This window comes from Eretmochelys imbricata, chromosome 5, assembly GCF_965152235.1.
Source record: "Eretmochelys imbricata isolate rEreImb1 chromosome 5, rEreImb1.hap1, whole genome shotgun sequence".
In the NCBI taxonomy this organism is placed as follows: domain Eukaryota; kingdom Metazoa; phylum Chordata; order Testudines; family Cheloniidae; genus Eretmochelys; species Eretmochelys imbricata.
Genome location: NC_135576.1, coordinates 120,187,135 through 120,214,532, shown reverse-complemented (window position 1 = coordinate 120,214,532; position 27,398 = coordinate 120,187,135). Strand labels below are relative to the sequence as shown.

At 44.3% G+C, this 27,398-nt stretch overlaps 1 protein-coding gene across 3 annotated transcripts in view; it reads left to right on the top strand.

The window, feature by feature from the left end:
* The first annotated feature begins 8,007 nt into the window (after nt 1-8,007).
* ECPAS (Ecm29 proteasome adaptor and scaffold) overlaps nt 8,008-27,398 on the top strand; it is a 91,123-nt gene continuing 71,732 nt past the window's right edge. The window contains exons 1-3 of one of the 3 annotated variants that reach the window (XM_077817776.1): nt 8,008-8,074; nt 20,140-20,270; nt 27,200-27,316. In XM_077817776.1, the coding sequence (XP_077673902.1) occupies nt 8,053-8,074; nt 20,140-20,270; nt 27,200-27,316 (270 nt within the window). In that variant the 5' untranslated portion in view covers nt 8,008-8,052. Of the gene's footprint in view, nt 8,075-8,438; nt 8,600-20,139; nt 20,271-27,197; nt 27,317-27,398 lie in introns of those variants that run through there. The other 2 variants (XM_077817775.1, XM_077817777.1) reach the window with 2 other exon arrangements.

Here is a 27,398-nt window from a genome sequence, read left to right as displayed (position 1 = left end):
AGCTATCCCCATGCCCACACACAGCTCCTAGCAACGCTCTTCCCGCGCACATCCCCTAGCTACCCCCTGCCTGCACCCTGAGCTACCCCCTGCCCCACACATCCCCTAGCTAACCCCTGCCCACACACAGCTCCGAGCTACCCCCTCTCTGCACCCTGAGCTACCCCCTGCCTGCACACAGCCCCTAGCAACACCCTTCCCGCACCCTAAGCTACCCCCTTCCCGCACACATCCCCTAGCCACCCCCTGCCTGCACCCTGAGCTACCCTCTGCCTGCACCGAGTTACCCCCTGCCCACACACATCCCCTGCCCACACACAGCCCCTAACTATCCCCTGCCTGTACCCTGAGCTACCCCCTGCCTGCACACAACCCTTAGCTACCCCCCTCCCAGCACCGAGCACTTTTCAAACTTTTTGAACCGAGCCCCCGCTTTGAGTTATAATTTTTGGTTGCGTTCCCCCTGGGTGGCCTGTTGAGGTGAGTCAGGGGGTGGAGGTGTGCTCCCTCCCTGGACTCCACTGTGTGGAGCTGGCCTGAGCCCCACCAGCCCTTGCCCCCCTCCTCCCAAATAAAAGTCAAACTATGCCTATGCCCAAGGCCCGCACCTCACTGGCCCGGAGCCCTGAGTCCCCCACTCCCTCACCCCACTGGGTCCTGGAGTTTCTATAGCATGTTGAGGGGGGCCTCAAGGGGAAAAAGGTTCAGAACCCCTGGACTAAGACACCATCATTCTAGGTGTTATACAAACCCAACAAAAGGATGGTCTGGTTTGATTTTTGCCCTTGTTCTATACTGGTGTTGGAAAATTAGTAACTAGGGCTGTCAATTAATCGCAGTTAACTCACTCAATTAACTCAAAAAAAAATCACGATTAAAAAAACTAACCATGATTAATCGCAGTTTTAATTGCACTTTTAAACAATAGAATACCAATTGAAATATACTAAATATTTTGGATGTTTTTCTACATTTTCATATTAATTGTATTCTGTGTTGTAATTTAAATCAAAGTGTATGTTATTTTTGATTACTAATATTTGCACTGTAAAAATGATAAAAAAAATAGTATGTTTCAATTCACCTCGTAGAGGTGCTGTGGTGCAATCTCTTTGTCATGAAAGTGCAACTTAAAAATTTAGATTTTTTTGTTGTTACATAACTGCACTCAAAAACAAAACAATGCAAAACTTCAGAGCCTACAAGGCCACTCAGTCCTACTTCTTGTTCAGCCAATCGCTAAGACAAACAAGTTTGTTTACATTTACAGGAGATAATGGTGCCCTCTTCTTATTTACATTGTCACCAGAAAGTGAGAACAGGCATTTGCATGGCAGTTTTGTAGCTGGCATTGCAAAGTAGTTATGTGCTAGATATGCTAAACATTCGTATGTCCCTTCATGCTTTGGCCACCATTCCAGAGGACGTGCTTCCATGCTGATGATACGCATTAAATTTAAATTCCTTGGGGAGAGTAGTATGTCCCCTGCTCTGTTTTACCTGCATTCTGCCATATATTTCATGTTATAGCAGTCTCAGATGATGACCCAGCACATGTTGTTAATTTTAAGGACACTTTTCCTGTGGAGTTCACAAAATGCAAAGAAGGAATCAATGTGAGATTTCTTAACTGACCCAAGGTTTAAGAATCTAAAGTCCCTTCCAAAATCTGAGAGGGATGAGGTCTGGAGCATCTTTTCAGAAGTCTTAAAAGAGCAACACTCCAGTGCAGGAACTACAGAACCAGAACCACCAAAAAAGAAAATCAACCTTCTGCTGGTGGGATCTGACTCAGATGATGAAAATGAACATGTGCTGGTCCACACCGCTTTGGATTGTTATCTATTAGAACCTGTCATCAGCATGGACGCATGTCCCCTGGAATGGTGGTTGAAGCATGAAGGGACATATAAATCTTTAGCACATTTGGCACGTAAATATCTTGTGACACCGGCTACAACAGTGCCATGTGAATACCTGTTCTCACTTTCAGGTGACATTGTAAATAAGAAGCAGGCAGCATTATCTCCTGCAAATGTAAACAAACTTGTTTGTCTGAGCAATTGGCTGAACAAGAAGTAGGACTGAGTGGACTTGCAGGCTCTGAAGTTTTGCATTGTTTTATTTTTGAAACCAGTTTTTTTCTACATCATTCTACATTTGTAAGTTCAACTTTTATGATAAAGAGATTGCACTACAGTACTTGTATTAGGTGAATTGAAAAATACTATTTCTTTTGGTTTTTTTACAGTGCAAATACTTGTAATCAAAAATAAATATAAAGTGAGCACTGTACACTTTGTATTCTGTGCTGTAATTGAAATCAATATATTTGAAAATGTAGAAAACATCCAAAAATATTTAAATAAATGGTATTCTATTATTGTTTAACAGTGCGATTAATCGCGATTAATTTTTTTAATCGCTTGACAACTCTTTTAGTAACAAAAATATTTAAAAGAGAAAATATACAGGGAACCATTTTTAATGGTTGCTGGGGCAGGACTTGAAAGCAAGATGGGCTTCTGATAGTGTGCAGGACCTTTTTATTTGGCAGCTGGGGATTGCCTGAGGGGGTTAGGACTTGGGAGAGCTGTCAGGGCTGGAAAGCTTGTAATTGGTGTTGTGTGGGAGAGTTTAATTTCTGGGAGGAGGGTTCAGAAGCATTAGTCCTAGGGAGAGGACTGAGAGGAAGTCTTTGCTACCATACTATGTTAACCTTGCCTTGGGCAGTCTGGCATTGCTGTTGGATTAGGATTATGTTGAGACACTTGGAACCATAAATCAGGAAGTTGGAATGCACAGAGATAAGGAGCAAATTACAAGGGCATCCTTTAGAGACAGGTTTCAGAGTAACAGCCGTGTTAGTCTGTATTCGCAAAAAGAAAAGGAGTCCTTGTGGCACCTTAGAGACTAACCAATTTATTTGAGCATAAGCTTTCGTGAGCTACAGCTCACTTCATCGGATGAAGTGCCACAAGTACTCCTTTTCTTTAGAGACAGCCACAGCCACAATTAGATGCAAAACGCAGTAGAATTGATAAGAAAGCTTCTTATTGAAAGATGGCAGTAAGTAGTCCCTCCTCCCTGCCTTTAAGAAATGTGATATACCGAGTGGAATAGAGGGGAGGGGCATGATAAAGGAAAACCAAATTGAACTGTAGTTCTTAGATGTCTGTAGAGCCTTTGTGCCCAACCTAACAGTCATGATGGGAGGGAAAGGCAGGAATTACAACATCTTTAGTTGAAATATATTATTCAGCCACTAGATGTCTCATATGTTATAGACAGGTTTCAGAGTAACAGCCGTGTTAGTCTGTATTCGCAAAAAGAAAAGGAGGACTTGTGGCACCTTAGAGACTAACCAATTTATTTAAATCTAAGATGCCACAAGTACTCCTTTTCTTTATGTTATATAGAGTTCCAGCCAGGGTATGGTCCCTTGTATACAAGGGTGACAAAGCAGGTGCTCAAACTGCGTAGAAACCCATTGTTTCTTTGTAATAATAGTTGTTTTCTTTAATAAACACCTCCTGATTAAGAAGATGGTTTATTTCATTCCTCATGACAGTGAGGACCTTGCTGGGCTGTTTTTTTCAATTGTTGGCTTTCTTTAGGGGTCTGAAACCAGAAACTAATTTTCAGTCCTTTGTACCCTTTCTGAATTCAAAGCAATGGAAATTTCACTTTAAAATCTCTTATGATTTAAAATCCTCATGATTCTGATCTACTGGTTGTGTGGGGGGTAATGCTAACACCGACACTCATTTTCCATACTAGGGATCTGAAGACCACACTTCCTTGATTGGGATTAACCTGGTGTGGAGAACTGGGAAACTTCTGACTTTTGTAATGAAAGAGTATATGTGTGACTCAGTTTCCCCTCTCACCTGGTATTGTGGTTACCTGCTGGGTGTAAAGAGGTTAATTTCTTTCTTGGAACAGAGCAAGCAATGAAGTGACGGGGGCGGGGAGGGGGATGTTGCTAAGTGTGAATGAACAATAAAAACCTAAAATCACTGGGGGGGGTGGAGGGGAGGGAGGAATTGATGCAATTCCCTAGACAGATATACAAATCTGTAGAAGTATCACTTCCTTGGGGGAAATTGTGTGTACTGGTTTTGACAGGGTTCAAGAAGCCCAGCAAACAATGACCTAAGAATTGCTTAAAGAGTCCAGCCGGATATAAATAGGGTGTGAGGACGTGTCACTCTCACTAGATGCAAGAACTGAAATGACTCTGTGACTGAGAGAGCCAGAGCCTGCAGAAAGGGTTTGAAGGACTTTGAACCCTACCAGGGTCTCCATGTGGATGATGGGTGACACCTGGCAAGACAGTCATGCATATAAATTGTTTATTGTTTTCAAGGTATGTTATCTCTGCAATGGTTTTGATCTAAATAAATACTTTGCCTTATGAAGGCTGGGTGGTCACTGGTAAACCCTGTCATAGACCCTGGGAGAGAACAGTATGACAAGTGCTGAACTAAAAACAGACTTGCTAAGGTGATCACAATGAGTTTCAGGAAGAAATTGCAGCCTAAAATCCTTGGTGTAGAAGGGGAAGAACATACGTTACTGCCCCAAGAAAGATGATAGCTAAGAGGCCTGAGGGAGGGTGCCTCGAGGAGGCCATGGAGGCCTCAGGAATAGTGACAGCTGGCTTTCCACTTTTTTTCTTTGCTGCAGTCCTTAATCTCCCAATTCCAGCTACTTGCACATCAGCCCCAGCCAACAAATCTGCTATTCCCTCCCACCCCTTCTTTTCCGTTTTTGCAGCTTGGCTCCCTAGGATCTTGTCAGTTTTCACTCCCCTGCTATTTTCTCTAGTCTCCACTAGGGGTAGAAGCACCTCTGCCGCACATGCTCACCTAATTGACTAGGATGAAGAAAGACTCCACCCTTAGGCTTGCTTTCTTTGTACTTTCACTGTCCAGTCACTTAGGTAAACTTTCCTGTCACTTTCAGTTGTGTGGTTTATGTGTTTCGTTTGCTAATGAAACTGAGGCAGGGCTAGAGCACATCCTTTCATTTCCAATCTGCTTTTCTGATTTCTTAAAGCTCTGAACTCTCAAAACTGTTTATAAAGCTTAGAGTCTAACCAATTTATTTGAGCATAAGCTTTCGTGAGCTACATGCATCCGATGAAGTGAGCTGTAGCTCATGAAAGCTTATGCTTAAATAAATTGGCTAGTCTCTAAGGTGCCACAAGTACTCCTTTTCTTTTTGAGAAGACAGACTAACACGGCTGTTACTTTGAAACCTTTATAAAGCTTGTGGTGTCAGAACACGGCCAAAACACTGGAGGGAAAAAAATCATTTAAAACTTAAAAAAAAAAAACCCCTCCGAATTCCACAAACTAGTGTTGATCTGGAATTAAAAAAAACCCTGATCAGTGAAAAATGTCCTCCTGAGCCCCAGAAAGGGTAGTCAGCTGCTTCCAAGCATTAAAATGGTTAATATTCCTTTATCATCTTGAATTTCTGATAAATATGTAATGCAGGAATACTTTTTGCCTGTGCCTTCTCCTCAGTAATTCTATTCCATCTATTCACTACTCTCTTTGCAACATAAGGCCTCTTTAAATTATCCCTGCATATGTCCTGGAATCTGATATATACCTGGTCTTGTGGGATTTATAGCCCTTTACAATCCACTGTGTATTAGAGCAAAGGGGTTTGCCACCAAGTAGATTTAAATTGATATAGAGACTAACCCTTGATTTTGGTAGAATTGGCAGGGGCTTTTTCTTAAAATCAGGTCATTTCCAGTAAATTGGGATCTAATCACTCTGTGCAGGAAATTATGTCATAAAAATACCCTCCATATTAATTTGAGCTGTGATGCTTTCGTCCACTGAAACTGTAGTCCCACCATGGTTTTTCTCACTTAGGCTTCCTACAGATTTCTTTGTCTCTTTTCTGCATTAGCAAATACTCTTGCTTGCTTCTTCCCATATCCTTAAATCCTTTTCTTGGTAGATGAACACAACCATCTCTTTTCAACCCTTTCTTTGATAGACTTGACTCTCACTGCAGGGTGATGACGTTTCACTTGTTTGGTTTGTTGCACCTCGCGACAAAAACAAAAGAGCTCGCTTGCCATTTGGCTTTTTCAATCTGAGCTGGAATCTTCTCCTTCACTTCTTTATTGCCTTTAGTCACTTTGTGCAGGAGGAAATTACTGTTGGCATTGTGAATGGGTTTCACCTAATCTCAATTTTAACTCCTGTCCTATAGCCATTCTGATTAGGGCTTGAAGCAGTATGGTGTCCATGTTGTCTTCTTGGTGGCAGCAGGCCAACTGATCGTGCGTACACACTCACTAACCCACCCGACTCCTCCTGGTACGGGATCAGTATTTGGTGTTCCAGCCACCTACTCTCCACTCCCAACTGGACTCATGTAGAGCAAACTGCAACTTCTGCTAACACCGGCAACCCTGACAAAGAAAAGCAGAACAAATTGATAGGTTATGGGTCAATGCCAGGATATTTCCAAACCATTTGTTCCTCGGTCAGTAAGGAAACAGCTGACCCAACTTTCAAGAATCAGACAAGCTGCAGCGATTATTATTTAAAAAAAGCTGACAATTGGGCACTGCTGTAAATTATGCTATGGAGAGAGATACAAAGGGTATTGCCCAAATTTTTTGGAATCCTTGGTCAATACCATCCTGTCAGATGACTAAGTTAGGTGGGGGAAGGGTGTTTGGAGAAGCATGGAAGACTAATATTTTTGCTAGGTCTTTGGTTTTCTATTACAGCAATTCAACCTTACGTTTAAATTTGCTTAGAATTAACATTTGCCTCCTCTGTTAACAGGGTTTGAAAATAATATCTCAGTGAGAATAACCTCCTGCTAAAAAAAAGCTTTCATTATGAAACTTCAATTCCTTCCCAAATATTTATTTGCAGTTTTTTAAAATATGGCCGCAGGAGGGTTGGAGACAGAGTTATTCCTTGGAGGATGTCAGTTATACCTGACACGCCATGATGCTGATACCCATTCGGGGCCAAAGCACTAAATAAGGAGTGGTGATAATGTCTTTCTTTAAAGGAGTATTTATAAACTAGAAGCACTGAGAGGAGTGGAAGCCTTATGGAGAGTGCTTTATTCCCTATAGTTTAACACACTGGAATACACTAATTTGGAATAAGGTACTCTTATTCTGGAATACGAGTGTCCACACCTGAAAAGTAATCTGGAATATGGTAGGATGTGAATTTAAAGTTGCCTAACTATTCCTGATTAAGTCCCTGTGTGGACACTCTTATTCCGGCATAGGCCAGATGAGTGTATTCCAGTGGATTAAGCTAATTCAGAATAAAGCACTCTTATTCTGGAATAAGAACATTTACACATGGAGTTTTCAGGATTAGCTATTAGGGAATAACTCCCCATGTAAACAGGTTTCAGAGTAACAGCCGTGTTAGTCTGTATTCACAAAAAGAAAAGGAGTACTTGTGGCACCTTAGAGACTAACCAATTTATTTGAGCATAAGCTTTCATGTATGCATCCGATGAAGTGAGCTGTAGCTCAGGAAAGCTCATGCTCAAATAAATTGGTTAGTCTCTAAGGTGCCACTAGTACTCCTTTTCTTTTTGCAAATACAGACTAACACGGCTGCTACTCTGAAAGCTATCAAATACATCTGTTAGTCTCTAAGGTGCCACAAATACTCCTTTTCTTTTTTCCCCCATGTAAACAAGCCCTAAATTAGATTGTAAAGAAACACTGAAGTAAGGGAGGGAAATCCCTCCCGCAGCTGTTTGAGTGTTTTGGACAGGAGCCTGGTAGCAGTGGAAGGACAGCTGGGAGGAAGTGGCACCCCCTCTGGGGGTGTTTCACACTTCCTCTAAATCTGTACCTGGCCAGCATTGGCTCCAAATCCCCGGCAGCACCTTCCCCAGTCGGAAACCCTCCAGCCTGCTACAAGCACCTACCACAGATAGGGGGAGAAAGGCAGCCGTCTTGCGGCTGAGGGACCCGTTTCTCTCCCCCCGCCCCGACCCCCTTCGAAGCGAAGCAAAGGAAGCGCCTCCTCAGCCATGGAGGTCAGCCTGGACTCAGGTCAGTTGCCCTGCCCGGGGGCAGCGGCAGGAAGAGGGGGGCAGGCGGCAGGGAAGGAGCCCGCGGACGCTGAGCACATGGGCAGCCGGCGAGGGCTGCTGGCTCGGGGCTCGCCCCTTGCAGCCCGGCGGGGCGGGGAGCCCCCGGGGCAGGGGGTTTCTCAGGAGCAGGCCGCGCCGGGGCGGGGGGGAGCAATAGGCGAGGGAGCGCGGGGCTGAGGCGATGGCTCAGCTCTTTCTAAATATAACACTGAAGCGAAGCGAGGGAGGCTGGGCTGGGGGCGGGCGCCGGAGCCGCGGGCTGCGGGGCGGGGGGGAAGCTGCGGCGCTCGCACGGTGGCCGGCGCTGGGGAGCGGCCCCGCGGCCGGGCCGAGGGGGCGCGCGGAGAGCAGGGGAGGGACCCCACCCCGGGTGACGGGATTGCTCCGCCGCCGCCGCTGCTGCTGCTCCTCCTCCTCCCTCCCCCCGCGGCGGCGGCGGCTGGCAACATGGCCGCGGCCGCCTCGGCTGCCCAGGATGAGCTGAGTAAGTGATACCGACACAGGCCCCGGGGCGGGGGGAGTTTATTGAGGGGGGGGGGGGCTCTGGGTTGACAGGACCCCTCCCCCCGCGTGTGGGTCTGTCCTTGGGGCGGGGCCGGGTCCCCTCTGTCTGAGGGGGCGGGGAGCTGGGAAAGGGGGTGGGGGGAGGCTGGTTTCTTCGCCCCGTGTGTCCCGGGGCGCCCCGGGCGAGGGGCGGGAGGGGGCCGGGGCTAGGCCTCGGCTGTGCGCAGTCACGGTGTGACATGGAAACCACAGCCTGGGGCCGGGGGTTCCCCGCCAGTCTCCGCCCGCAGCCCCCCGGGGCAGGGTCCCCTGGCGGGGGGGCTCTGCCAGGCCGGGCCTGCTGGGGACACCCGCCTCAGCCAGCGGCGCCTGGGGGCAGGGGCTGAATGTCCCGCTCCCCCCCGCCTTCCCCCGGGGATGGGCCCCAAGCCGGGCAGGCCGCAGTGACTCTGCTTTCCAGCCCCCACTGGAGACGGGGGGAGCCCCCCCCAGCAGCGGCAGGGCCGGCCCTGGGCGCTTGGCCCCGCGGGGAGGGTGGGGCTGGCTGAGCAGGGCGGGCCCCCGCTGTGGGGTGTTCCCCCCCCCCCCCCGTTTAATGCCCCCACCGGGGTGGCTGTCCCTGCACGGCGCCTGGGCCCTGCTGCGGGCGGGGTGAGTTTCTGGGCCCGGGGCCCGGAGCAGGAACTGTCCGCAGCCCGTGACCCGGGTGCCGGCTGGGAAATGTAGTTCGCAGGCCTAGCAAGCGGCTGGTGGGCGTCAGCCGAGGCTGGCTCCCGTGGTGAGAGCAGGTGCCGTCCCTGCTCGGTCATTACAGCGGGGGGTCTCTGGCTCATCTCGCCAACCTGCTCGCTGTGTGACCTTGGGCAAGTCCCTTCCTGGCTCCGTGACTCAGTTTCTCCACCTGTGAACTGCGGTTCGTTATGCTCCCTTATCAGAGGAGGGTATTGTGAAGCTTAATGATTGCAGAGTGCGTGGAGATGCTGGGATCAGAAGTGCTGCAGAGGTGCAAAGTATTTTAAAGGTCTGGTCGTTTATATTCCATCTCCAGAGTAGCGTCTGATAGATATGAATAATCCTTCGCTCTTTTCATATTTTTTCTTGTAATAATAAGTGCATATATACAAGCTCTCCCCTTCCCGAGCTTGGTATGTTTTGTTTGAATTTAAAGTCGGAATCTAGTATAAGAATAAAATATGTCGGAAAATACATTTTAATCATTTCTTCTGTTCTGCAAATGATGCCCCTGATCCAGCATTAAGAACTTCATGGCAGATCCTATGCCCGTGCACTTCTCAGTGCTGATCAGGATGGTAGTCAGAATCTGAGTGACGGAGTTCAAATTTAGATATTTCTTATTTGGAGGGAAAGGATGCCCAGTTGTGGGTGTTTTTTAAACTTCAAATCTATTGCTGAATCTGGTGCAGTACATAATAGATCTGTCTCTGAAGAAGTATAAAATGTTAAGGGAGTGTTTTCTTGTCTTGTTGCTGCATCTCCTGAGATATAACAAAACTAGTTTTCAGACAACCTTGATGAATTAATAACAACGTGATGTATAACCCAGTTGGAGGAACTGTGATCCTGATCCATGGGAGAAATCAGTGGGCTGAGGAAAGTGGTGTTTTAGACTTGGCTTGACTGTGGAATTGATTTCACCACCAGAAACTCAGCAGAAGGAAGAAAGGTTTTAATGCAGACTTTCAAGCTCCAGGCTGTCAGATTTAAACCATGCATTACTGCTTAATGTTTAACTTAATTCTTCTGTCCTCTCTTTGGAGAAAACCCCTTTAGCCTGCTTAGTTTCTACAAACTAATGCAGCAGTTCTCAAACTTCATTGGACTGTGACGCCCTTCTGACAATAAAAATTACTACACAACCGCAGGAGGAGGGACTGAAGCCTGAGCCCACCGAAGCCCTGCTGCCCCAGGTGGGGGAGCCAAAGCCTGAGCCCTACCTCCTCAGGCAAGGGAACTAAAGTCAAAGCCCAACCTGAGCCTTGCTGCCCAGGGCTGAAGCCCTCGGGCTTTAACTTTGGCCCCGGGCCCCAGCAAGTCTAAACCAGCCTTGGTGACCCCATTTTAATGGGGTCCCGACCCACAGTTTGAGAATCGCTGAACTATTGGATGAGGTGAATAGACTGCGGAACACCGAAATACTGGTGGTGGCCCTGATGCCACCAAAGAACCATAATTTCATGTAGGAATAAGAAAAACCTACAGAACTCACTGATTCTAAGGTCGGAGACAAATCTCAACATACTTATTTCAGTGACAGTTGGGATGAATCATTGTCATGACCACTGTAGTCTAGAAAAATTGATCAGACTCCATGATCACCATCAGCCATGAAATTAGTCCTGTACAGTCAACTGTACATCACCAGTGTTCCCTTCACTTGCAGACCTTGTAAAACTACTCAGGCCTGGTCTAAACTACATAGTTAGGTTGACGTAAGGCAGCTTATGTAGACCTAATTATATCAGTGTACACAGTACAGCCTTGTCCCGCTAATGTAAGTGCCCTACTACACATAAGCGGCAAAGAGTCCTGTGGCACCTTATAGACTAACAGATGTATTGGAGCATAAGCTTTTGTGGGTGAATACCCACTTCATTGGATGCATATACATAATAACTCCACCTCCATGAGAGGCTTAGGGCTTATGTTAATGTAGTTAGGGTGATGCAGTCTCAGACACTGTATTACTTACATCAGCTGTTGGTTGTCTTGTCAATTTCAGGGCTCCAGACTGGAGCCGTGAAATTGACAAGAAAGTTGGGCAGCCAGAGCCTGGCTGCCACTGGGTCCCCAATCCCAGCCAGGCTGTGTCCACCTGGCTCCCCGCTCCCAGCTAGGCTGCCCCGCCTGGATCCCTGCTCAGGAGGTGAGAACCTCAAGTGTCTGGCCCCAGCAGGGAATGGGGAGCAGAGCAGAGCTGAGAGCCTTGGCTCTCAGTCCCCCACACTGCCCCTCTCCAGTCGGCAGAAGCGCTCCTGGTAATTACTTCAGTGACTGTAAGTTGACCTAACATAGGTTGATTTAAGTCTAGCGTAGACATGCCCTCAGTGGAAGAGTTCCTGCTTGCAGACACAGCTTTATTCAATCTATGGATTGCTAGTTTCCCCCACCTACAAACTGAATGTAACTGTTGCCTGTTTTTGGCAAGGTGTCCTGTGGCTATATTGTCACTGGGTTTGCAGTCACATTTGCATTTAATCCAAGCTTGGAAGAGGGGAAAGAAGAATGTCTTACAGGGTACAGTCCAGTTTAGCAGTTTGATGTCACCCTTATCAGATGTCTCAAACTATGTAAACTATGACTTACTGGTCAGCTGTACCACTAGAGAGTGTATAGTACCACCCTTCTGACTTGAGGGTGGTGGGTTTTTTTGTGGAGAGGGAGGATGGTGATTTTTCCAGTGCCGGCTCTATGAATAAATGGAAGAGCTGTACAGTCAAAGATGAACTTTAACAGGAAGCATAAGAAATTCAGAGTGGTAAAATTGGGCAGACTTCTCAGGTAGAAGTGTGCGAGAGACTAAAATTAAATGCATCAAATTATATTTTGAAAGGAACCTGGTCTGTAGGATAATGAGCCTCCTGAAGGAGTAATTAAAATTTTCTTTTAGATCAGAAAACCAATTTGTCTCTGTTTTGTAAGCATGTAGTGATAAGAAACTTTGATCTGTAGCAGCATTCAAATAGATGAGCTGTTACTCCTTTTTGTTGTTGTTGAGAAAAGAGTGCTCGCTTAAACTTTTTATGAAGATGCTTATAATTTGATGGATGAATAATTTAAACAGTGATAGCTTGACTCCTAATTTAAAATCAGTACATTGGGCCTAGAGTGGTATGTGATCAGAAAGAAAGAAAAGCCATTTTCAAAGAGAACGGGTAATAATCTGAAGGGAATCTAAACCTGACACACTGCACATGGAAATCCAAATTTTGGCATTTCAAATCTGTATCTAAACTTTTCTCTGGTATGGAGGAATATGATGAAAACACAAAAATACATTCCCATTGTAAAAGACCATTTTTTATAAACTTGAGTAGTGACTAGGACAGGTCCCTTGTGGTGCTCCCTTAAAGTCATTTGAGATTGCGGTAGAGCCATGAATAGTACCTCCAAACCCTGACTCCTGGTCTGCTGCTATAACCACTCTAGATGTACGTTCCCCAAGTCAGAATACAATTCCAGCAAGAATTTGCCTGGTGTTTTAATGGAAGCATAATTCAAGTAGATCAGAGTTGGACTCCCAAACTGGGTATCTTGCTCCTCCAGTGCAGAGTGGTGCAGAATCAGTTGTTTAGCTTCTGGAGAAATGAACACCTCATTTTGCTTTCTGTTCTTTTAATGTTTGCCTCAGTCTCCCCTTTTTTCCCCTGAATCATCCCGGGAATGAAGTTGACTGACTGTATCCAGGTAGAAGTAAGCACTTATTTGACATGGGGCCTTTTGGAGGAAAATTCCAGGATATGTGCACAAAATAACTTCTATAAAATGGTCTTAGTGCAGTAACAGTAAGCTGTTTTTAAGGATGTGTACGTCCTCTAGAATGGCTTTAATATTAAGATCATAGTGCTCTTGCCATAAAGTGGAGTTTAGGTTGGGGAAGATGAAGAAGGTAGCTGCCTGCATCCTCTCACGGAAAGTTACTGTCACAATTCCTGGAGTTCTGTTGTGTTCCAGGCTCAGACTGTATGGCTGGGTTCCCTAGGATACTGTTGTGCTAACTAGATCTGTTGTGAAGTACATCTGGTTTGACATGTCCCAGCCTTAATAGTCCCTCAAATCCACTTTCATAAATAGAAGTATGCACCTCATGCTTGATATTCTCTTCTTACACGAATACACATCACAGAGTTCTGTAAAGAACAGCTGACATGCTGTTTACAATGGCTATAAATGCCACTGGGAGCTAATTCTTTAGTATAAGAGGAAGGGAGGAGAAACTGGACACACAAAAAATAGCATTTGAACTGAGAGCTGACTTCTTTGAATAGATGGATAAACAATGAGCTACAATGATGAGGCTGAACATCCAGAAGGGTTTATTTTGTTATTTTATTGAAGAAATAAGAGATGGGTGACAAAACTGTCTTTTAAAAGGTGCAGTATAGTAAACTTTTAAAAAATCTTCTCTTCCCCTCCCTTTCCACTATTTCTTATGGCAAATGACCATATAAGAGAACCAGAGCAAAGGCCCAATCAATCTCCTATTGGATTTTTGCTATTAACTTCAGTGGCTGAAGGGTCCAGCTCTAAGGCTACAGAGATTTAGGGGGCTACTAAACAGCATGATGTAAAGTCTGATCAGAGATCACTGTGGTACATATGGGAGACTGGGGGTCATAGAATCATAGGGTTAGAAGGAACTGCAAGGGTCCTCTAGTCTAACTCCCTGCCAAGATTTGTTGTGTCTAAACTATCCAAGACAGATGGCTATCCAGCCTGCTTTTGAAAACCTCCAGTGAAGGAGCTCCCATAACTTCCCTAATCACTTACAGTTTGTGGTTCAGGGCCTTGCCATTAATCTGGCTTTGCTATAAAAAAATGTTTATACTCGCTTGATGGCTTAAAAAGAAAGATAATACTTGTGGTTTTATACAATATGTAGTATCTGCAATTTGAAAGATATTGTTCTTTCTCCTGGCGAGATGTAGTATTTACATCAGTTCTGAAACCAATATTCTTTCACATACTTTTATCGTATAGATTGGAAAAGAACCAGAAGGGGTTAGAAATGGCATTAGAAATCCTTAAGTTACCATGGAAATGCTGTTACCTACTTGCGAGAAATTATTTCTGCTTCTAAAAATATCATCTAGCTATATACACAAATTGACCCTGGTGCTGTAAGCAACAGTCTAAAGATTTCTTCAGCTTCTCTACTTTCTTGATTCCTTAGTGCAAAATGAATGAATATGAAAGGACACACCTGAAATCTGATCAATTTTGTAAAATTAGTTCTAAAGTAGTTTCAGATATTATACCTGCTCCTGAATCCCCCACCCAATCTTTGTGGTTTTACAAACATATTTTCTTAAAACTCTCCCCCTGTTACTGAGCAAAAGATCCTACAGTAGTAGGAAAAAACAAAGCTGCAATCTTGCAAACACCTACACACATCAATAGCTCCATTGAGTTATGCGTGAGTGTTTGCGGCATTGAGACCTAACTTACTATACTGGGGGACAGAGTAGAACTGACTATAAAAAGCTATGTTAATTGCACACAGTATACAAACTGCAATGAGAGGGAAAACTGTACACACAGTTTCTTATAGTAATAGGTAAAACATTTGCAGGCTGATTTTTTTGAAAACTAACAGTTCATGTAATGATTCTGGTTTTTACTGCTTTAAAATAATCAAGCCTGTTTTAATCTTGTCATGCTACTGTTTATGCTTGTGTTTTTAATTTATTTTTGATAAATAGCCAGTGGTTATCGTTAACTGGAGCACAATTGGAAAAGGTTACACACATTGGGCCCAACTTCTGGGTTACATGGTGACTAGATTTCATCTGAAAAAACAAACTGTTTCTAGTCCTCATGGTTGGGAAGAAAAGCTTGAAAAAAGTGTCCCAAGGGTAACTAATGCCGTGATGTCTGCCGAGCATCCTAAACAATAACTCTGATTGGTGGACTGCGTCATTAATCCTAGAGGGCTGTTAATTCTGAAACCAACTGCTGGGAGAGGCCCAGCTGATACCACCCCAGCAGAGGATTGTGTGTGTCCCCTCATTGCCATGACACCATTGTGGCTGTGCGAGGGTGGTGTTGGCAGAGAGAGAGAGACGCACACACACACACTCTCTCCTTTGCTCAGGAAGGGTGGGGCTGAGACATCCCTTCTCTAGGATGGACTCCAGCCCACCTGAAGACAGGGAAGAGATGGCACATGGAGAGGGAAGGAGGAGTGGTGGTAGAGTCCCCTGCCAGCCAAACAGACCGCTCTTGTGCGGGAGGTCTCTTGCCACTTCACTCCAAACAGGGGTCATGGCCACAGTGTGGGTAATGGCCATGGAATGAACCTAGGGACCTGGAGTAACTTAGTTAATAGTCTGGGCAGACTTATATTTGAGAGGATGGTTAAAAGCTATAGAAGAGAAAAGTTATTTCTCGGACTGACTTAATACGTGATCTGGCTCCGTTAAGCAATTCTAGCTGCATCTCCTATGAATCCCTCTTTTGTTTCCTCCCCACCCACCCCCTCCTTTTTTTTTTTTTTTTTAAAAAAGACCATATTACCCTCTTGAAAAGGACAGTCCATTTTAGTCGTTTGGTCGAGTTAAATTTAATCCCAGACCTCGATCAACATTCTCTTTCCAGTGTCACTATGTGTACCAAAGAATTAGAGACATTAGACATACTGAGTACGCAAGTCAGTCCTTTATGTTAACCAGCTAGTATAATGTGTATTATAGTTGCAAACATGGGGCTAAGGGAGCAGCATATTTTTATGATCCTAAATCTGGAATGTGAGCCTGGATTTGAGATCTCGGAAATAGTCAGGTGTAGAATCTCAGAACAGTTCTCCACATGTAACTTGCATTTCAGTGATGGATGAAATGATGCTTAATTAACTTCCATACCATCATTGTAATCTTCATCCAAGGATTGCAAAATACTTTACAAATTAATACTAATAAAACACTGAGTTAACCGACCCATCAAAATAACAGTTTACAGAAAGCATATATGTCAATAGACCTGAATTAAAACCTTTAGTCTTGGTTAGCAGGGGCACAGATTACATGTCAAAGGTGTTTACTTTTTATTTATTTAATTTAATTTTATTTTTGGCTGGTGGGCTTTTTGTTTTAATTTATATATCTTACGGTCCAGTTGTGAGAAGACACTTTGTGGAGCAGATCACAGCAGTATGGAACTGCCAAGGCTAATCCAAAATGGATCCGATTACTAGGGCTGTCAAACGATTAAAAAAAATTAATCATGATTAATCACGCGATTAAAAAAATTATGATTAATCACACTTAGACTACCATTTATTTAAATATTTTGGATGTTTTCTACATTTTCAAATATATTGATTTCAGTTACAACACAGAATACAAAGTGTACAGTGCTCACTTCATATTTATTTTTGATTACAAGTATTTGCACTGTAAAAAAACAAAAGAAATAGTATAAAATGTTAAGGGAGTGTTTTCTTGTCTTGTTGCTGCATCTCCTGAGATATTATGAAACAGTTTTCAAACAACCTTGATGAATTAATAACAACGTGATGTATAACCCAGCTGGAGGAACTGTGATCCTGATCCATGGGAGAAATCAGTGGGCTGAGTGTTTTAGACTTGGCTTGAATGTGGAATTGGTTTCACCAACAGCGGTTGGTCCAACAAAAGATATTACCTCACCACCGTGTCTGTCCAATACCCTGGGACCAACATGGCTACACCAACGCAGCAAACAACTTGAGAAGTGGTCAATTTAGATAATTAAAAGTAGTTTCAGGTGATACAGGTGTCAGGGTTTGTGGCTTTACAATGACACTTGTTTTTATTAAAATGTTTTTCGTCTTCCCTGTTGCCATGTGACAAGCCCACACCAACAACAGAGGAAACTGACTCAAGCCATAATCCTGTAAACACCTATGTGCTTAACTTCAAGCATGTGAGTAGTTCCATTGCAATCAATGGGATTACTCCAGGTTTAAAGTTAAACAACTGAGTCAGCATTTGCGAGACTGGAACTTCACTGACCATACAGAGGAAACCTGTGAAAATAATGTACATGCCAAACACACAATGTAAATTCATTGGACAGAGAGGAAATCGTTCTCTTTCTCCACACTCTTTCATCTTATCATAGTAGTCTTGGGTGCTACTTATACCATTAGCAGAGGAAAAAATTGGAAAAGCAGTATACTTTTTTTGTTGTTGACCCTTCCCCTTTAAAATACCTTTTGCTTGACTGCTGCTTCACAGAATTGCTATATTTCCTGTGGCTTCTACTCTATATCTGTGCTTTTGAAAATATATATCTTTAGCTGAAGGTTACAATAAATAAACTTATCTTCTTTGCATTCACTGCAATCAAGTCCTATTCTCTACCACAGTGACCCTGGGAAGGTCTCCCAGATGTGGAGTTTGGGTGCACTGCAGCCAGTGGTGAGCACAGACACTGCAGGCATTGTTGACGGCTCTGTTAAGGTTACAGAATGCCGTAAGTGTTGTGCGTGCCCAGTGGCTCTCATTACCCCATGCTGCCCAATTCGTGAAGCATCGGAGAGTTCTCAGAAGGCAGATACTTTAGGGAAATGAAATATGACAGAAAAAGACAGGACATGAGAGAAGCTTTTTAAAAATTAGGTGGGAAGAATGTATCTTGGTTTCCTGAGGCAGCTGATAGCATGAGAAAGCAAGAAAAATCCCCATAAGACGAGAGATTCACTGACAAGTACAATATGCATTGGAGGAGCTGCTGAATTTTGACTTGTAATTCAGCTGGCATTAAAATTTTATAGTCATTTTGTCTTTTCAACTGCTTACCCTGTTTAGTTCAACCGGAAACAAAATGTTGGGAGGGAGGTGTGTACACTTGGTCTGCTGCCTGCAGAGAGATGATACTGTGGCTAAGAGGTCTACACTACCACCTTATGTCGGTATGCCTACGTCGCTCCAGGGTGGTGGAGTACCTATGCCGACAGGAGACCTTCTCCCATCGGCATCTTCGCTAAGTGCTAAAGTGGCACAGCTGTGCTGCTGCAGCGCTGCAAGCATAGACAAGCCCTGTGAGGGCTTTAACAATGGGATGGGAAAAGTTGAGATGACAGAGCATCGTTTCCAAAGGCCTTCCTATCTGAATAGTGAGTGTTCAGAAGTCACTTGAAATCTGCAGGTACAGTATTTGTACTTAAACGTCCGTGTTGCCCGTTGAGGGACTGATTCCCTCCATCCCTTGTATATCCATCCAAAACCCACTGACTTCCGTGGGAGCTTTGGGTTCCCAAGGAATACAGGGTTAAACCTTTGTGACAGGAGGGCCTCTCCCTCTCCCAAGTCTGAGCAGCCCATCCCTCAACCCATCAAAGTCCTCCTCTTAGGGTATAACCAAAGTTAAAAGAAACATTCTCTCCTTTTGGGTGTTTCAAGCAGAATCTGTAAGGGTTTTAGCTTCCCCTTGTTTTAGGCTGCGTTTTTGTTTGTAATCTCCCAATTGGATTGACCCTGTTAGCAATCCATTGTAGATCAGGTGTGCATAGTGAAGCTGCGGAGAAGAGAAGGGAACACTCCTGCCCTTGTGTATCAGAACCATCCTGCCCCCATCCCAAGCTGTGAAAGTGCTGTTGAGGTGTCTTGCCACCCATGTGGCGGTCTGCTTTTCTTCTAGTTTAGCCATCAGGTCAGCTAGATCCTAGTGATTAAAACAGTGACTTCTACATTTATTAGCCTAAAGACAGGTGGTCTTCAAGCCAATTGCTTGCGTTGTCGACAGAGGATTTTGATCTTTTTGATATTCCTAAAAGGATCCTTTCCTAGTTCATACAGGGAACAGATGCATGCTTTTTTATCTCTTCCTCCCATCCTGATCTTGTATCGTTTGCAACTCCTATGTCCTTACTGACATTCATACTGTTGTTTTATACTCCTTCCTGGGTGGGTGGTATTGAGAGGTGGTGAGAGGGATAGAGAAATGAGATTGTCAGAACATTCCAACACGTTCATGTGGGTGATAGGACCTTCACAGTCTTTTGCATTTTAAGTTATGTCAAAATATTGTTACTTTTCTGACACCCCCATTTAATTCCTATTGGTGATGACAGTCTCGCTTGAAAATTGGGTTAACAAATAATAGCAAATCCAGATAGTTCGTTCAGCTTCATAAATGCTTTTCTGATGGTGGCTCAGTGGTTTGGTAACAGAGCATAGTGCCTTTCCTCGCTAGGTTGGTGGATCAAATCCATCCCTCGTTACACTGTAAGCTCTTGGTGTGGGCCATGTATAGCACAAGGGGGTCCTAGTTCATGACAACAATATAAATAATAATAGACCAAAAGTTGTTGCCATTCAGTGGCTGTCTAGAGGCCTTTGTTATGGTCTTAGTCCAGAGTCCAGCAGACAGATGTCTGTATCTCAAAAACGACCACCACAATTGACACTTCAGTTGGCAGTCAGAGCAGCGAGGCCAAAGGATTACTAGATACGGAGGCTGAAGTACTGTCTCAGCCATGGTGGTGTTCCAGATTAGGGCTGAGGCCCATAAGTGGGGCAGTGTGTGGAAGTTTGAGCTACTTCTGTCCATGCTGAACCTGATCTGTGGATAAATGAGGGTTGAAGGCCATCAATCCAGCATCTTTCAGCAATGGAAAGTGTGCATGCAGTTTTAAAAATAGAAGAGCATGCTTTGTTGAGAGCTTTGATTGAAGATGCTCAGTCCTTACCATACTTTCATCCCAGCTGCTGTATTACAAACCCATACGGGTAGGAAAAGATTTGTCTGCTGTTTGGGTTTCTAACTCCAAATTAACTATTTATTTTTTTTAAACTACAGATCAACTTGAACGTGTATTCTTACGTCTTGGCCATGCAGAAACAGATGAGCAGTTACAGAATATTATATCCAAATTCCTACCCCCTGTCCTGCTCAAACTGTCCAGCACGCAGGAAGGAGTGCGTAAAAAGGTAAGGGTGCAGTTGTAGACTTTCCAGTCACTGGAGATGTAGACATCCATGATGTATCAATGATTTGGTGTTACTAGCTGCTTTCCACAAGAGAGAATATTCTGTGAAATGTTCATGTGATGTATAGAATGTTCATGCGATGTTACCGTGATGTATAGAGTCACTCCTCTTTGCTGTCAGACTAGGATACTTGCAGTAGTCATTGCTATCGTTTACTTAACTGGTTGTGTGTCAGTTCAGGGCACCTGCACCTGTATTTCCCCCCTTGGTGGTCCCCCCCACTCATAGGCTCCCTGCTCCTCAGCTGTCATGTCTCATAGGCAGAGACCCACGTCTCCCCCCTCCTGACTGGAGTTTTTTCAGGCTGCACAACTCCCTGCCTTACACTGTGAGTTTCCCAGTAAGTCCAATGGCCTTAATGGCCTGCGCCTACACTTTGCTTTCTCCTTGGAGGCTATACCTAGTGTAATTGCCCCCAGATATACCACACAGCCCTTCCTAAGTAAGCACGTTTGTTCTTCGGATGAAAGCAATACCGAGAAAACATTAAAGACAAAAGAAGCTACACCTATGCTAATAAGCTTACTGGAAATCACCCCCAACTCCAGCAAGGGCACTAGTAGGACTCAAAAAGAAAAGGAGTACTAGTGGCACCTTAGAGACTAACAAATTTATTTGAGCATAAGCTTTCGTGAGCTACAGCTCACTTAATCAGATGCATTCAGTGGAAAATACAGTGCGGAGATTTATATACATAGAGAACATAAAAAAATGGGTGTTACCATACACAATGTAACAAGAGTGATCACTTAAGGTGAGCTATTACCAGCAGCAGAGCTGGGTGGGGGGTACCTTTTGTAGTGATGATCAAGGTGGGCCATTTCCAGCAGTTGACAGAACATCTGAGGAACAGTGGGGAGGGGGGGAATAAACATAGGGAAATAGTTTTACTTTGTGTAGTGACCCATCCACTCCCAGTCTTTATTCAAGCCTAAGTTAATTGTATCCAGTTTGCAAATTAATTCCAATTCAGCCGTCTCTCATTGGAGTCTGTTTTTGAAGTCTTTTTGTTGAAGAATTGCCATTTTTAGGTCTGTAATCGAGTGACCAAAGAGATTGAAGTGTTCTCCGACTGGTTTTTGAATGTTATAATTCTTGACGTCTGATTTGTGTCCATTTATTCTTTTACGTAGAGACTGTCCAGTTTGGCCAATGTACATGGCAGAGGGGCATTGCTGGCACATGATGGCATATATCACATTGGTAGATGTGCAAGTGAACGAGCCTCTGATAGTGTGGCTGATGTGATTAGGCCCTATAATGGTGTCCCCTGAATAGATATGTGGACACAGTTGGCAATGGGCTTTGTTGCAAGGATAGATTCCTGGGTTAGTGTTGTGTGGTGTGTGGTTGCTGGTGAGCATTTGCTTCAGGTTGGAGGGTTGTCTGTAAGCAAGGACTGGCCTGTCTCCCAAGATCTGTGAGAGTGATGGGTCGTCCTTCAGGATAGGTTGTAGGTCCTTGGAGAGGTTTTAATTGGGGGCTGAAGGTGACGGCTAGTGGCGTTCTGTTATTTTCTTTGTTGGGCCTGTCCTGTAGTAGGTGACTTCTGGGAACTCTTCTGGCTCTGTCAATCTGTTTCTTCACTTCCGCAGGTGGGTATTGTAGTTGTAAGAATGCTTGATAGAGATCTTGTAGGTGTTTCTCTGTCTGAGGGGTTGGAACAAATGTGGTTGTATCGTAGAGCTTGGCTGTAGACAATGGATCGTGTGGTGTGGTCAGGGTGAAAGCTGGAGGCATGTAGGTAGGAATAGTGGTCAATAGGTTTCCGGTATAGGGTGGTGTTTATGTGGACCATCGCTTAGCACAGTAGTGTCCAGGAAGTGGATCTCTTGTGTGGACTGGTCCAGGCTGAGGTTGATAGTGGGATGGAAATTGTTGAAATCATGGTGGAATTCCTCAAGGGCTTCTTTTCCATGGGTCCAGATAATGAAGATGTCATCAATGAAGCACAAGTAGAGTAGGGCATTAGGGGAGGAGAGCTGAGGAAGCATTGTTCTAAGTCAGCCATAAAAATATTGGCATATTGTGGGGCCATGCGGGTACCCATAGCAGTGCCGCTGATTTGAAGGTATACATTATCCCCAAATGTGAAATAGTTATGGGTGAGGACAAAGTCACAAAGTTCAGCCACCAGGTTTGCTGTGACATTATTGGGGATACTGTTCCTGACGGCTTGTAGTCCATCTTTGTGTGGAATGTTGGTGTACAGGGCTTCTACATCCACAGTGGCCAGGATGGTGTTTTCAGGAAGATCACGGATGGATTATAGTTTCCTCAGGAAGTCAGTGGTGTCTCGAAGATAGCTGGGAGTGCTGGTAGCGTAGGGCCTGAGGAGGGAGTCTACATAGCCAGACAATCCTGCTGTCAGGGTGCCAATGCCTGAGATGATGGGGCGCCCAGGATTTCCAGGTTTATGGATCTTGGGTAGTAGATAGAATATCCCAGGTCGGCGTTCCAGGGGTGTGTCTGTGCGGATTTGTTCTTGTGCTTTTTCAGGGAGTTTCTTGAGCAAATGCTGTAGTTTCTTTTGGTAACTCTCAGTGGGATCAGAGGGTAATGGCTTGTAGAAAGTGGTGTTGGAGAGCTGCCTAGCAGCCTCTTGTTCATATTCCGACCTATTCATGATGACAGCACCTCCTTTGTCAGCCTTTTTGATTATGATGTCAGAGTTGTTTCTGAGGCTGTGCATGGCATTGTGTTCTGCATGGCTGAGGTTATGGGGCAAGTGATGCTGCTTTTCCACAATTTCAGCCCGTGCACATCGGCGGAAGCGCTCTATGTAGAAGCCCAGGCTGTTGTTTCAACCTTCAGGAGGAGTCCATCCAGAATCCTTCTTTTTGTAGTCTTGGTAGGAAGCTTTCTGTGGGTTAGTATGTTGTTCAGAGGTATGTTGGAAATATTCCTTGAGTCGGAGACGTCAAAAATAGGATTCTAGGTCCCCACAGAACTGTGTCATGTTCGTGGGGATGAAGGGGCAGAAGGAGAGGCCCCGAGATAGGACGGATTCTTCTGCTGGGCTAAGAGTATAGTTGGATAGATTAACAATATTTCTGGGTGGGTTAAGGGAACCACTGTTGTGGCCCCTTGTGGCATGTAGTAGTTTAGATAGTTTAGTGTCCTTTTTCTTTTGTAGAGAAGCAAAGTGTGTGTTTTTGTAAAGTCCAGCCATGAGGAAGTTTGTGTGGAAGGTTGTTTTTTTATGAGAGTATCCAGTTTTGAGAGCTCATTCTTAATCTTTCCCTGTTTGCTGTAGAGGATGTTGATCAGGTGGTTCCGCAGTTTCTTTGAGAGTGTGTGGCACAATCTGTCAACATAGTCTGTGTGGTATGTAGATTGTAATGGATTTTTTACCTTCAGTCCTTTTGGTACGATGTCCATCTGTTTGCATTTGGAAAGGAAGATGATGTCTGACTGTATCTGTACGAGTTTTTTCATGAAATTGATAGATTTCTACTCCATGCGGCTAAATTCAGTGCCTTGCATAATGACAGGTTTCAGAGTAGCAGCTGTGTTAGTCTGTATTCACAAAAAGAAAAGGATTACTTGTGGCACCTTAGAGACTAACCAATTTATTTGAGCATAAGCTTTTGTGAGCTACAGCTCACTTCATCGGATGCGTTCAGTGGAAAATACAGTGGTGAGATTTATATACATAGAGAACATGAAACAATGGGTGTTACCATACACACTGTAACGAGAGTGATCACTTAAGGTGAGGGATTCTTCTGTGGTTACAAGTTCCTAACAGCTGGTAGCTCAGAATAGGCTCCCCCAAATATCTATATAAAGTCACTCCTTTATATAGTTTGGGCCTTTGATCTTGGGGGACAGTCACCCCCCTTCAGGGCAAAAGGCTGGTTTTTTGCATAATTGGGGATGGGGAATTTGCATTCATCTCCCTCCTAGATGTTTCCTGGGAAATCCACTTCACATGTATTGTCCCAAGAGTTGATACTTATCTACCACATTGTGCGTTATAGTCTGTTGATCATCAAGGCCCCCAGTAATACATAATCTTTGCATTTAATACAATGGACTCCAAAGATACTTAAATTTAATTCAATATCTCCCAAAGATACTGCAGGAAACTGCCATATCTGTTACAGAGTGCACTAGAAATCTGGGAATAGCCCATCTCTCAGTTGCTATTGTGGAATTTCAAAGTTATTTTTTAATCTGCCGACCTCCCCCATCCCTACCCCAATGTTATAAATCTTCTACAAGTGGGGAAACTATTTCTCCACTATGGCCCAAGTTTTCTAAAAAGCTCGACACCTACAGTCGAGGCCAGATTTTCAAAAGAGCTCAGCTCCCATTTAAGTACCAAAACCTGGTCCCAGTTGTGGGTGCTGAACACTTGAAAATCTGGCACTAGATGTGTATTGTTGTCAACATGCTGAAGGACAAACATTTGACACAACAGGGTGTATAGTGTCAAATACACACAGCTCTGGTACACTTAGTGTTGTGAGAGAAAGCATCCGGCTAGCTAGTCTGGGTATGTGATGTGTTTTCTTCTTTCAAGTTGGAATTTGTTAACCAGATTCAACTGAATCTTGGTAGGAAAAGGCCAAAAACTGCAATTTTTAAAAATCTTATGTAATTTAAGGAAGAAACCTTTTAAAATGACAAGTGAATATTTTTATTTCGGTGTGGGCTTAACATTAGATTGTAAACCAAAAAATCTTACTCGCTTTACTTTCCTGTCTAGACCAAAGTTTGATATTTTCCATTCAAAAGCTATCATGAACATAATCTATCATTTTCCTGTGCTCCCAAGTGTTTGTAAGGTCAGCTCTCAGCAGGGAAATACAGAATCCTGAATGTTGTTCTTGACAAAAGGTGGTGGGGGAGGAATTGACTCTTCCAGTATTTTTGTTTTGAAAATTTTAAATCCCGATTTACAGATTATTCTGTTGTTGGTTTTTAATTACGTTTACGGTTCTAATCTTAAACATACGTACAGGAAAATTATTCTAAATTAAGTGTTTAGCAGCCAATCAATGGTGATTAAAAATTAATTGACCTCTCGTAAACCTCAGCAGAGATCTAATATGCACTATGCATTTGTGCAGAGAAACCTGTTCAACACAAGCTCTGCTTTTGATGCATTATTTACTTCAAAGCTTTGCTTTTCATTCTGCTGCCTCACTTTAGTCTCACTCCTAAACTACCACAAGAGACTGAGAAATATGGCACGTTTTCAGATACTGACAACTTTTCAAAATATACCGAATGGCATGCTAACGTTGGCTCTGATTCAGCAAAGAACATTGGCCTCCCTGTTCAGCGAAGCACTTAAACACATTTGAAGTCAATGGGAGCTAAGCACAAGCTTAACTTTAAGCACATGCCTAAGTGCTTCCTGAATTGTGGCCTAGATTTTTATCCCTACAAGCCCATACAATGAGAGGCTAAGTTAGATCAAAATCAGCAGCTGGAATTGCAATAAACTGAAGTGCTAATTGTCGTCAGCTCCAGCTGACTTCTGTGGATCTTTGGGGGTACTCAGCTAGCCAGTGCAGTCTCTAGAGCATAGGTATATTAGTATTTCTCACAGAAAGCATACAGGCAGACAACTGCTTTCTGCACCAGCTGAAACATCTGTTACGTCTTCAGGAGTAGCCCCAAATACAGCACATTGCAGTAATCCCCTCTGGTAGTAATGAAGGTGCGGGTAACCAAGGTGAGCTCCACATCAAAAAGAAAAGGGTTGCAACTTTCATGCCAGGCTAGATGGGAGAAAAAGCACTCGTGGCCACTGCTGCTATCTGCAGCTCCAGATGTAGCAGAGATTTTAACAAGTTATCCAAGTTGCTAACTTGGGTAACAAAAGATGTGTAGGCTCTCCCGGCTGAGATAGCACAGGTCATCTCTGCTATTTCCTCCAGTCGTTTTCCCCTAGCCGGCTGTCACTGGCTCTGTGTTCTCCATGCTGAGCTTCAGCTACCTAACTCTCATCCAAAGCCCAGTCTCAGCTAGACACCAGGAAGACTCATAGTGTATATTGGGTAGATTGTGCCCAGGTGCTTCGGGAATGGAGTTGACTGTGTGCAGTCTGGAGTGTTTGACCATGCTGGACCAGATGAGGCACTTGGCAGGGGAGGAGGTGATATACAAACAGAGCCGTCTCTTGGGTAGGGCGAATTGGGGTGACCGCTCCGAGCCCCGCGCTTTGGGGGGCCCTGTGGGCTGGTGCGATTGGCTGGCGCAGTTGGTCCTGGAAGAGACACATCCGTCACTTCCGCCCCGGGCCCCACACAATTTGCTGGTGCAGTCGATCCCGGAAGAGAGGAATCAGTCACTTCCACCCCAGGCCCTGCACCCTCCTAGGGACATCCCTGAATACAAATGTTCTAGCTCAATTTAATTACTGTCTTTTAATGTGGACCCTTTTTCTTTTCTCAGACTGATTTGGCAACTCGCACAAGTGCTAGATTTTCAGTACTAGAATCATCCTCTGTCCACAGGGTACAGCACTGATAGCGCATTGCAACCTTCCCCACATCAGTCTGCCAGCATTCCTCCATCTTGAGATGCAGCAGCCAACTATATAGAGAGACAAGTTAACTCTCCATAATCATTCCTTCCTTGACATCTCTTCCAATACTGCTAACAAGAGCACCGCTTGTGGCGGATGGTTTTGTGATGTGGATGACAGTCCGCTAGAAAGTGTCTGGAGACCACCAATGCATTTCATGCAAGCTAATGGATAATATGAGAAATGATGGCAGCCATCTTGTCAAAGAGTTGGGAACTATGTCCTGCAGAACTCTTTGGCCTGTTCTGTGTTTAATGGACCATATTGTATGTTGGGAACATATTGAACCCAAAGCTGAAGTTAATGTTTTTTTCTCCCCCACCAGGTCATGGAGCTCTTAGTTCACTTGAATAAACGCATCAAAAGTCGTCCAAAAATTCAACTTCCAGTAGAGACTTTACTAGTCCAATACCAAGATCCTGCTGCAGTTTCCTTTGTCACCGTAAGTACTGTTCTTCCAAGAACATTACCTGATTTGTATAAAGGTGAGCTCTTTCTATTCTTTAGAGGCTCCTTGTGGTGCT